The sequence below is a fragment of the Protopterus annectens genome, chromosome 6.part0 (assembly GCF_019279795.1).
Source record: "Protopterus annectens isolate FY-2018-M chromosome 6.part0, PAN1.0, whole genome shotgun sequence".
Taxonomy (NCBI): Eukaryota; Metazoa; Chordata; order Ceratodontiformes; family Protopteridae; genus Protopterus; species Protopterus annectens.
The window spans coordinates 1,382,609,800-1,382,622,374 of record NC_056737.1 but is presented as its reverse complement, the minus strand read 5'-3'; the positions used below and the strand labels follow the sequence as shown (position 1 = coordinate 1,382,622,374).

Here is a 12,575-nt window from a genome sequence, read left to right as displayed (position 1 = left end):
GATCTCTTTCATATGTTATAGAGTTGTAAACCATCATATAAACTCTGGTGTTCTCTGAAAGTTAAACTAGCAAAATGGATTATGGAAAAGCTGCACTTTCCTGGGAATTTGCTCTTTTAAATATCCCTCCAAACAGACTAGCTCAAGAAGATATTCATAAGCTAATCACAATTTTCTTACTGGTAAACACTTAAAATCATTACACAAAATTAGACAGCTAGATCCAAAATTACTTGGGATGGTTTCAAACAAATGGGTATCAGGTACATATTAACCCATAAATTATTTATTTCCAATCCTTCAAAATGCTCCTGTTATGAGAATTCTACAATAAGTTGAATGTATTCTTACAATATAAACTACCAGTGTAAAATTTACATCACCTGATTGCTTTGTCTATTGCACTAACTTTCCTTGGTTTTATTCGAGAATTATAACTTATTGGTTTTATATATATTTCATCTTTGAAAATAATCAGCTATGGCATTATTAAAATTAAGTATCCTTTTATAAACCTCTTCTTTCTTTACCAGTGTTAAATGTATTGTATTCTCATCTACTGGGATTCTGGCATTTTATTGTATATAGTGTATATATTGTAGACAATCTATTTTTGTGTGCTTAATTTCTAATATTCTGTAGATATGTTATTGTCTTTAATGCGTGTGTGTGTGTGTGTGTGTGTGTGTGTGTGTGTGTGTGTGTGTGTGTGTGTGTGTGTGTGTGTGTGTGTGTGTGTGTGTGTGTGTGTGTGTGTGTGTGTGTGTGAGTCCTATTCACATTCTAATGGTTGTCCATTATCTTTTAGGCAACTGTTTATGCTGTTCATGCTGTGACTGTTGAAAACTTATTAGCATACAAAATAAAGATTTTTGAACAAAAAAATTCATTGCAATAGTAAATTCGTAATCCATATCACCTCTCCTTTTAGGACATTTTCATTTAAAAGAACATCTGTATGCTTCCTTTATTTCATTTGTTCAAAACATACAGGTACATAAAGCTTCACAAACACACTCACACACATATATGCACACATCCATGCAAAAACACACAAATGTACAGACACATATAAATATCTGTAAACACACACACACACACACACACACACACACACACACACACACAGCCTGCAACTTTTTTAACTTCATGTGTTTGTAGACAATTGTCACTGTTGAAGTGGCACCCTGACCCCACATGCCAAAATGGGAAAAGGGGTTGTGAGTGGACAGATGGATGGATGGAGGTAATATATCATTATACAATGACCCCCATTAATATTCAAAAAGGTGCATGCTGATTGGTCAGCGTGCACGTTGTAAATCCGAGTTATAGTATTGGAAAAAGGTCCGGTTGCCCAGACTTTTTCCATTACTATAACTCTTTTTTTTACAGCAACACTGTCTCGCTATATTAAATGAGTTTAACATAGCGAGACAGTCTGTAAAAAGCAGCGGAGATCTTGCTTTCTCCGTTGCTTTTGCCCACAGCTCTGATGTACTGCGTAGGCATATGCATGCACAGTACATCAGAACTGCAGCAGAATACCAGACAGCTGCGGAAGGGCAGCAAGGAGGCATTATACAAAGCCATTATTTAAGAAAAGTATTTATTTTTTTTCTTAAATAATGTCATTGTATAATAGCAATAACCCATGCCTGGGTGTGGTTAATGCTGGATTTACCCACGGTTGGCTTTGTTTGGCCACTGGGCTTCACCCTCGTGACCAAACCACACCAACCGTGGGTAAATCCAGCATTACCCACACCAAGGCGTGGGTTATTGTTATAATATTCTACACTACTGCATGTCCTCCCCGCGGTCGAGTGGCATTTGAAAGACATGCGTGAATGGGCATGCCTTCTTTGAAGGTTGGGCATCGGGCTGGCAATCATTAGCAGACTGGAGTTCTGCTGTGGCGACCCCTAAAAAAAGCCGAAAGAAGAAGTCCCATTGTCTTCCTGCTTCTTAAAGTTCCTTGGGACATAGAAGTTAAGACTGACTAGGAAAGATAGGACTGAATCTGAAGCATCAGAAAATATGAAAGTAGCAATTATTTATCAGTTTATTAAAGTTTCTTTTTCAGAATCGAAAAATAGCAGTATGACAACAGTTGCAACATATAATGTACTTTATAGGCATATTAATGTTTTCATGGATCCAGTTGTTAGTAGACTTTCAAAACCACAAGATAAAAACCCGACTCATTCTTCATAGCTGTGTTTGCTTTATTTATTCATCTTATTAAATAATATCTCTGCTACCTTTTAAATGGGCTCTAGTTTTACTTTTGAAGGCATTAGATAAAATAAAATGTGTTATTACTATTTTTTCTTCTCAGGATTTAAGGGAAGAATGTTTGAAACTGAGATCACGGGTGTGGGACTTGGAACAGCAGAATCGAACACTGAGTACCCTTTTCCAGCAGAGACTAAGACCAGCTTCTGATTTGCTTTTTCAGGTACTTGTACAACAGTTAACAGTACAATTCTGATATTCTGAGAATTAATGTAAAGATTAATATATGCTGTTAGCATGCAACCTATATAAAACAATACAATTAAGTTGTAAATTAACCGGAAACATCTTTTTTTTAAACTGTCACTGTTTGAATATTATCAGTTTTATTGCTCACCTGTGATAACCATATGCATCAAACTATGTTAACTCTGCAGTTCTGTAAACACATTAGTTTTAACGAGTATTCATATCTTTGTCAAATGTGTGACTCTTTTAACGCTGTACTAATTCACTGTGACCTGAACCTTTTTGAACTGTCACATTCTGTGAAAGTCTTGAGATAGAACAGAGAAGTAAAACTAAATCCACTGACCAGCTGAAAATGGAATGCAACAGTACAGTCCCGGTATGTTAAATTAACACTCAATTTTATAAATCCTTGCAGAGGGACTAAAATTCTTACTGTGATCTTATGTTTAGTACCCATTTCTGTTTTTCCCTGATTGAATAACCTTTTTCATAAATGTTATACTTAATAGCAGATGTATCATGTTCTGAGCACATTTTTGTTAATATCTAGATTTTTTATGCTGCTTTGCAATCAAATCCACAGCTTAGTGTAATATCTCTTGCACATTAATGAGTGCATACATCAGGATAGTGGAACTATGAAAGTACTACATACCTAACAGGCATATTAACTTAAACAACTAACTGTAACAGAAGCATCGGGTGCATAAATGAAGGAAACACTGCCATAATAACCTTGATAAAGGGCATGGCTGGTAAAACGCCTGGTGCCACACTTAATTTATTCAAATGATCAGCATGATGGCTTCCACACAACTTGATCAAGCATAACTATTACAACAAATATAAGTAAGTCAAGTGCAAAAAAGTGACTTTTTATAAACTATATTGCATTATGTAAAGTCTGCAGTACTACAGTACAGATTCCAAAATATATGTATGAATATCTGTGATTGTAAAAGTGTTGGAGTGTAATGCATATAGCTCCTTACTGAAAGTCTAAAATCAGATAATGTGTATCCAGAAACAGTGAAAATTAAAAGGTGTATTAATACAATGAAAGTGAAGGTTATTACCTCACATTTTTAAGTATTTTGGCAGAAGAGAAGCTGTCCCAACACCTCTGATGTGGGATGTTGCACCCCCATACCTCCTATTTATGAATATTAAATCTTGTTGCACCTTGGAGGAGAGAACATCCTCTATAGTGCATCAGTTTCAGAGTTAGTATGTTTTCCCTGTAATTATATATGTACATATATATATGTGCGGGTCCTCTTCAGTTTGCCGACATTCCAGAATGCCGACAACCATATGGCCAACACCATATGGTCGACATTCAGAATGCCAACAATGCAGAAATGGTATCTCACTATAGTGCGGAATGGAAAGATTTCCATTCCTGCACTGTAATGTGATCTCGGAGTTGGTATATTAAAGTTACGGGGGGTGTGGGGGCACAGCTCCACACGGGTGGTTCAGTGGGGTGTAGCCCCCCTGCTAACAGTTGAAAGGAAATTTTATTTTCCTTTTCTATGGACCTCTCACAATGTCGGCATTCTGAATGTCAATCGTATGGTGTCGGCCATATGGTTGTCAGCATTCTGGAATGTCGGCGTTGTGTAGGGGATCCATATGTGCACATACACACAAATGTACATATATGTGTGTGTACATAGATATATGTGTGTGTGTGTGTGTGTGTGTGTGTGTGTGTGTGTGTGTGTGTGTGTGTGTGCTGGGTAATAAATGTATTATACTGTAATTCTCTAATTAAAAAAAAAAAAAAAAGGATTATTATGTTGGATGGTAAATCCACAAGTTTCAATATATGTTCTGTAAAGCTACATTATAATATAGTTCATTTTTTACACAGAGCAGACCCCCAACACACATATTTCAGTTATCCTTTTACCTGAAATTTTAAGTGTAGATTACTGTTTCATGTTTTTTTCAATGATATACAATGATTTTGTAGTCCTACTTCTGAATGCAGCTTTAGGTGGGTTATGTGAATGCTCTCAAGTGAGCTATCTTGTAAGAGGTTTCCTGCTACAGTTCTGTGACAGGATTGAGCCTTTTTTAACATTGTTAGCAATGTGGATTTTGTTTCAATCACACAGTGAGAATCTTATTATGGAACTGCAGTTAAATATTGTGTTTTACTTTATTTGGTATCATTTAATGAAAGCTTACACATTCAAGTCTATATTGCAGGCACAGCAAGGGTGGGGCAAAGGGGACAACTACTTTTCCTTGAGGGGGGATCATTAGATTGGGGAACATCACAAGGCACCAGAATAGTTATCCACTGCTCAGTTTGCAGTTAGTCCTGTATTCCAGTTGCCTGGTTATGTTAATCATTTTCTTTTCTTCTTTTTTCAGTTTATTTTAACTTTTTAATTAAGTGTTATCCATTTGTTTTTTGGTTAATTCCCATTGGTATACTTGTGTGTATGGGGCCTGAGTGTGCATTTTTATTTGCGGTTTGTGAAATCTGTTTTTGTAATGGTGTGAAAGCAGATAAGTTACTGTGATGGATAAGAAGGAAGGATATTGACAAAGCTTCATGACACACTCAAAACAATGATAAATAGTTGAGGCTTTGCAGAGTATGGAGATAAATAAAAATATATGTACTATGTCTGACATAAACAAATAATGGATCCCAAATAAAGGGTATAGTAAAATATGTATCAAGAACTCTGTGTAGATAAATGTCTGTTTATTAGCACACTTAGCATATCATCAGAATTTAGACATAATTTTACACACCAGCAGAAGTCTATCTTCATGTTTGGTACATTACCAAAGCTACCCAAAGTCCATAAACATTCTATATTTATCACAGTCACTAAAAAGCCTATACTGAGTTATGTGTGGTTTATTTATTGATTGATAGACTTATTGACTGGTTGGTCGATTGATTGGTTGGCGGACTGATTGTGAATTGATTTGTTTACTTGTGAGTCCACATAGAAAAGGCTCCAATGGCAGCTATGGGACTGGAGAAGTGTTAAGGTCCTTAGGTGTTTGGTGATATACAGAAAAAAATAACATTGCACAAAGTGTTATTTAAAAAAAATGTATTTTATTTTTAAATTTGCTGCCTTTGTAGAATGTGCTTAGATATATCTCTAAACTAAACATTTTTGCACATAGTTTGGATTCATATTTATCCACAGTCCTAACAACAGAAAGTAAAAAGAAAATCAAAATAACATTTATCCACAGTATATAACATTAGAAAATTTAAAAAGTAACATATTTTCTACTAAATAAATTATCTTTATGTGTACCTGACACACGTTCAGGCTGTGCCCTATGATAGCTTTTAGGCAGAGTTGATTTTTGGAAATTTTGGAACTTGAGTTCTAAATACAATTTTTTGTGCTCTATATTATTAAGCTATTGTATTATTTCTGTTTTTGAATTGATTGTGGTTATAAATGAATGCCTTTTTTTTTGCATTTGATATGTGTGTGTGTGTGTGTGTGTGTGTGTGTGTGTGTGTGTGTGTGTGTGTGTGTGTGTGTGTGTGTGTGTGTGTGTGTGAGTGTGTGTGTGTGTGTGTGTGTGTGTGTGTGTGTGTGTGTGTGTGTGTGTGTGTGTGTGTGTGTGTGTGTGTGTGTGTGTATGTGTGTGTGAGTGTGTGTTAAGGTAATTCAGATCAATTAAGCAGATTAGCCTTGCAGGAAGACATAAGCAGATTATGAAAGTGGATCAGCAAGAAAAGTCAAATGGAGAAGGACTACACTAATCAGTATTGCAGCCTTTCAACATTTGGTTACCAAGTTCAGACCCAGCCTGAACACCTCTTGTTTTAAGGCTGCATGTCTTCCCTAACTTCAGGTGTGTTTTCTATCAGTGGTCGAGTTACATCCATTATCCTGAAGATGATCCATAGCTGAAATTACGATCTTTTAGAGTGCTCACAACCTATTCTGAGTCAAGAGGATCCTAGGCCTTAAACATTTGTCCTGTATGGCAACGTGGCCATACCAGACCTGCCAAATTTATTGTTAGCACTTTCGGGCATAACAATTTACGACCTTCTTCAGACAAAAAACATGAAAGAAAAAACTTTCTTGGTTTAAATAAACCACCAACAGTGACATCATTAGATCCTCAATTCATAATTAAAGAAACATTACACATAACTAAAACATGATATGTATACATATATAAAAAACATATACAGGTATATATTGTTATGTTTATATAAATAAACACCCTCTCTAAAACATATAAAAATACAATTAACTACAGTATGAAAATCTTAAACCTGTCTCCAAGACAAGGTAAAAAAGTGAGTTCTTAACAAGTTAACGTCTTTCCAAAGATTTTAATCTTAATAAACATTTTAAGGAACATGACTCGTTTAAACCTGGATACATATAAGCATTGGTTAGGGCTTGCCACCATAATTCTCTTTGCTCCAATAATAATTGCCATGGCCCACCTCTAATGCTTTCTTTAACCTGCTCTATCACAAGAAATAAGAAGGAATGCCCAGGAAATTCAATTACATTCTTCGCTAGTGCATTATTACAATCTTGCTTATGTATGCTGTACTGATGTTCATAAATTTGTTGCTTCAATTGTCTTTTGTTTTTTTCTATATAAAACCGTGGACAGCTTTCGCACTCAGCTAAATAAACCACTCCTGGGCTGTTGCAGTTATATCTACCACTAATGGAATAGGTAACATTTCTTATTGTAAACCTGATTGAAGTTTCAATAAACTTGCAATAATTGCAATAGCCACATTTTAACATACCCTCATTTTTATCAGTTTGAACACTGTTAGGTAATGTTAAATTGTCTAGCCCTTCCTCTTCTGCTTGTTTAAGACTGCAAAATATAGGTATAAACCAACCTGATATACACATGTGGGTAACCTCAGATATCAATTCATCAATTAATTTTAATTAAAGTATTGTTGGAGCAACTCGATCTCAAATTGTTCTCATTCTGGTGGTTCTGAAAACTCAAAGTGTGGGAATCACGAGAATTAGTCCTTTGTTGGTTTAAAATGCATTGGCTGCATCTGGGATAAAGAGCAGTTGCAGATTCTGGTGTATTCAGTGCCTGAGTGTCAGCTCTTAGGCCGGAAGCGGTGGATACTTGACTCGAATCCCTTTCTAAGTTATTCAGAGAATCAGATTCAACAAGTTAATGATTGACAGTGGCACCAACTAAAGAGGGAGGGGGGTAGGCTGTACCATTGTTATAGTCCCTCTGGTCACGCTGAAGTTTTTTTTATTTTTTACAACCTTTTGCTTAGCCACTGTCTGCTCAATACTATTATAAATATGGATGTAATTGTATTTATACCTAAGAAAATCAGTATCTTCCTTAATATTTCTTTCTATGTCCAGTAATTCATTCTTTAATACATCCGACTGCAGGGAATAGTGAGGAATGAGTAAAGTAAGGAACTCACATCCCTGCCTATTAAAGAGACTAAGTAACTCTTTATGAAAAGATGACTTTTGAACCAGTCCAGAGGGAAAACCCCACTGTTGTAGACCCTTTGGTATATATGAACGGGAAACACATTAACATAAATAAGTCATTTCAAGTTGCAATTTCTTGTATTTGAATAGTTTCAGAACCAATTGCTTTAGTTTTTCAACAATACTATGAACAGTAGATTGATTATTAGTGTGCATGTTATTATTTAATAGTGCAGCACTATAAGTAAAATGAATAGTTGAATTCAAACAGTCCATGAGAGAGGGTAATGTACTAGGGGCTATATCACTAGTTCCCTGAACTTGAATTTCTTCTTGGTGCCTAATAGTTAATAGAGCAGAAGTATTATGCAATCTGGTAGTAACGGTTAAGGAAGAGGTTCAGGAGAAATGTTAGATAAAGTCAAGTTACCCATAGTTTCTGAAACAGCAGGTTCTGCAACCTGAGGAGTTGTGTGGCAAAAATTGTTAAGTGTCAGTGATAGTTCATCCACACGAGAAGTCAGGTTTTGAGTGGAGCTTGTTCCACCTTCAGACAGAAGATTCGCCTTGTCCTGAGAGAACAGAAGTTGTGAGTCTGGATCCATACCACTTGCCATGTTTAAACCAATATCATAAAACAAAAACCAAATTGCAGAAAACAAACAAAAAGGCAACGTGGTATACCAGACCTTCCAAATTTATGGTTAGCGCTTTCAGGCGTAACAATGTTCAGCCTTCTTCAGACAAAAAGCATGAAAAAAAAAAACTTTCTTGGTTTAAATAAACCACCAAAAGTGACATCATCAGATCATCAATTCATAATTAAAGAAACATTACACATAACTATATATATGTGTGTGTGTGTGTGTGTGTGTGTATATAAATATATATATATATATATATATATACACACACACACACATATATGCATAAACATATATATTGTTATGTTTATATAAATAAACACCATATCTAAAACATATAAAAATACATTTAACTACAGTATGAAAATCTTAAATCTGTCTCCAAGACAAGGTAAAAAAGTGAGTTCTTAACAAGTTAACTTCTTTCCAAAGATTTTAATCTTAATAAATATTTTAAGGAACTTGACTCATTTAAACCTGGGTACATGTAAGCATTGGTTAGGACCTGCCACCATAATTCTGTTTGTTCCAATCATAATTGTCATGGCCCACCTCTAATGCTTTCGTTAACCTGCTGTATCACAAGAAATAAGAAGGAATGCCTTGGAAATTCAATTACATGCATTGCTAGTGCATTATTACAATCTTGTTTATGTATGCTGTACTGATGTTCATAAATGTGTTGCTTCAAATGTCTTTCATTTTTTTCTATATAAAACCATGGACAGCTTTGGCAGTCAGCTAAATAAACCACTCCTTGTCTGTTGTAATTATATCTACCACTAATGGAATAGGTAAAATTTCTTATTGTAAACCTGATTGAAGTTTTAATAAACTTGCAATAATTGCAACAGCCACATTTTAACATACCCCCAGTTCTATGGTTACTATGCAAGTTTCTCTCGATCAAATTTTTAAGATTAAGGCCTCTTTTATAAATTATTTTAGGTGCTGCTGGGACTTTGTCTCTAATTTGGGCATCATCAATAAGCACAGCCCAATTTTTACATAAAATATTCGCTATTTATTTTGCATCAAGTAAAAGTGAAGTACAGGAAGTTAATGTAAAGTTAACATCATTTTTATCAGTTTGAACACTGTTAGGTAATGTTAAATTGTCTAGCCCTTCCTCTTCTGCTTGTGTAAGACTGCACAATATAGGTCTAAACCAACCTGATATACGCTTGTGGGTAACCTCAGATATCAATTCAATTAATTTTAATGGGTATCCATGAGCTAGGAACATTTTTTTAAGGAAAAGACATTCATCTAAAAAATCTTGTTCTAGTGTGGTCATACTGGCTGCTCGTACAAGTTATTCCTTTACAACACACTGCTTTTGGTAGTATGGATGAGTACTTTCGAAATGCAAAAAGCAGTTCAAGTATGTAGGATTGCGATATATTCTTGCAGTGTAACATTGATTAACCCTGTCTTTGGTTAATAGCACATCCAAAAATGCTATAAATTTGCTATTAAATTCAAATGTGAATTTCAAAAAGTTGGTCATCTTTGACAGTATCTGAACAAATTCAGAAGCATGAGTTTCATCACCATTAAACACAACAAATATATCATCTAGATAGTGTGTATGCCATACAACATGCTGTTTAAAATAGTCATGGCAAAATAACATTTCATTTTCCCAGTATGCCATGACACAATTCGCAAAGCTCCCACCACAGGGGGAGCCCACAGCTATCCCTAATTTTTGAAGGTATATATCACCCCCAAAAAAGATATAATTATAAGTCAGAATAATATCTAGCAGATATTCAATCAAGTTTATATCCTCACCTGCAACACTTAACTTATGTAAGAATTCTTGGGTCCACATAATTCCTAAAGTTTGTGGGATAACCGTATATAGATCCCGGACATCTATAGTTAGAAAGTTATATTCACCATTTAAGTCCAGGTCATTGATGTTTTTATGGAAATCCCACAAGTCACAACAAATTTGTGACTGACCCTTAAGGTGTTTATTCAATTTAGCATCAACTATTTTAGCACATCCATATGTGATACTATTACGGCCATCAACAATAGGCTGAAGCAGTGGGTTATTTAAGTTCTTATGTAACTTAGGGAGCCCAAATATGGTGGGTGTAACTGGAGATGGTATAGTCAGGCAGTTATATGTATCTATAGCTACCATGCAATCAATAAATAGGTCATTTAATAATGCTCTAATACGTTGATAAGCTCCATGAAGTTGGTTAACGAATGCTTTTTCATAATTTTCAGAGCTCAAGATATCTAACATTCTATTAGAATAATCTTCTTCTGCCTTTAACACCATGCCACCACCTTTATCTGGCTTGAGAATCCTAATATTAAAATTTCTCAAAAAATCAAGAGCATTCAGCTGGTTCTCTAACATAGTATTCTTAAAGACTCTATTGTTGTTAGGTTGCCCCTACATAACATCCCTCAAGTCAAGTTCACACAGCTTTTCAAACAACAAAAGTGAGTTGTGAAGGGAGGGTTAAATATACTAGAAATACGATGGTTAGCAATAAGACTGCCACGGTGGTGCATCGGTAGCGTTGTTGCCTCACAGCAAGAGGTTCTACCATTCGATTCTCGGCTTGGGTTGGGAGTGCCTTCTGTGTGGAGTCTGCATGTCCTCCCCACAGTCGAGTGGGAGTTCATGCATTGAATGGGTGTACCTTTGTTGAAGGTTGGGCATTAGGGTGGCAACTTGACACCATAAAAACCAACTGCCAATCATTAGTGGACCAGAGTTCCACTGTGGCGACCCCTAACTGGGAAAAGCAGAAAGACAAACAACAACGATGGTTAGCAATAAGATTAATGGTATTACCTAATAATATGCTTAAATTCAATTTACGCACAAACAGCTTTAAATCTAACAAGGTATTAGCAAGGCCCATATGCTTGGGAGGCACAAACGGCAGTCCCATAGCTAAAATATCTATAACTTCATTAGGTTCAGTAAACTCAATAAAATTATACATTTTAAAGTCACCTGTTTGGTTTAAAAGAATTCAAGGGTAGAGTACATCGCCACTAGTACCAGTAGAACTTAATAAAGGCAATTATATCATCTCCAGCATCTGTTGTTCTTCTTGTTGTGACGATAAGTGTTGTTGGAGCCACCTGATCTCAAATTGTTCACATTCTGCTGGTTCTGAAAACCCGAAGTGTGGGAATCATGAGAATTATTCTCTTGTTGGTTTAAAATGCGTTGACTGCACCTGGGTGAAAGAGCAGTTGCAGATTCTGGTATATTCAGTGCCTGAGTGTCAGCTAATAGGCTGGAAGGGGAGGATACTTGACTGGAATCCCTTTCTAAGTTATTCAATGAATCAGATTCAACAAGTGAAAGATTGACAGTGGCACCAACTAAAGAGGGAGGGGGGGGGCTGTACCATTATTATAATCCCTCTGGTCACACTGAAGTTTTTTTATTTTTCACAAGTTTTAGTTTATCAACTGTCTGCTCAAAACTGGTATAAATATGCATGTAATCTTATTTACACCTAAGAAAATCAGTATCTTCCTTAACATTTCTTTTTAGGTCCATTAATTCATATTTTAATACATCCAACTGCAATGAATCGTGAGTAATAAACAAAGTAAGGAACTCATATCCCTGCCTGTTAAAGAGACTAAGTAACTGTTTATGAAAAGATGAATTTTGAACCAGTCCAGAGGGAAAAGCCCACTGTTGTAGCCCCTTTGGTATATGTGAACGGGAAACACTTTCATGTAAATAAGTAATTTCAAGTTGAAATTTCTTGTATTTGAACAGTTTCAGATCAAATTGCTTTAGTTTTTCAACAATACTATGAACAGTAGATTGATTATTAGTGTGCATGCTATTATTTAATACTGCAGCACTATAAGTAAGATGAATAGTTGAATTCAAACAGTCCATGAGACAGGGTAAAGTACTAGGGGGTATATCACTAGTTCCCTGAACTTGAATTTCTTCTTGGTGCCTAATAGTAAATGG

The 12,575-nt window shown here is 35.5% G+C and overlaps 1 protein-coding gene across 3 annotated transcripts in view; it reads left to right on the top strand.

Moving 5' to 3' along the window:
• NCKAP5 (NCK associated protein 5) overlaps positions 1-12,575 on the top strand; it is a 1,523,932-nt gene that overhangs the window by 1,050,179 nt on the left and 461,178 nt on the right. For all 3 annotated transcript variants that reach the window (XM_044074934.1, XM_044074933.1, XM_044074932.1), the window contains one exon: positions 2,342-2,461. In XM_044074934.1, coding sequence (XP_043930869.1) covers positions 2,342-2,461 — 120 coding nt within the window. The remainder of the gene's footprint in view (positions 1-2,341; positions 2,462-12,575) is intronic.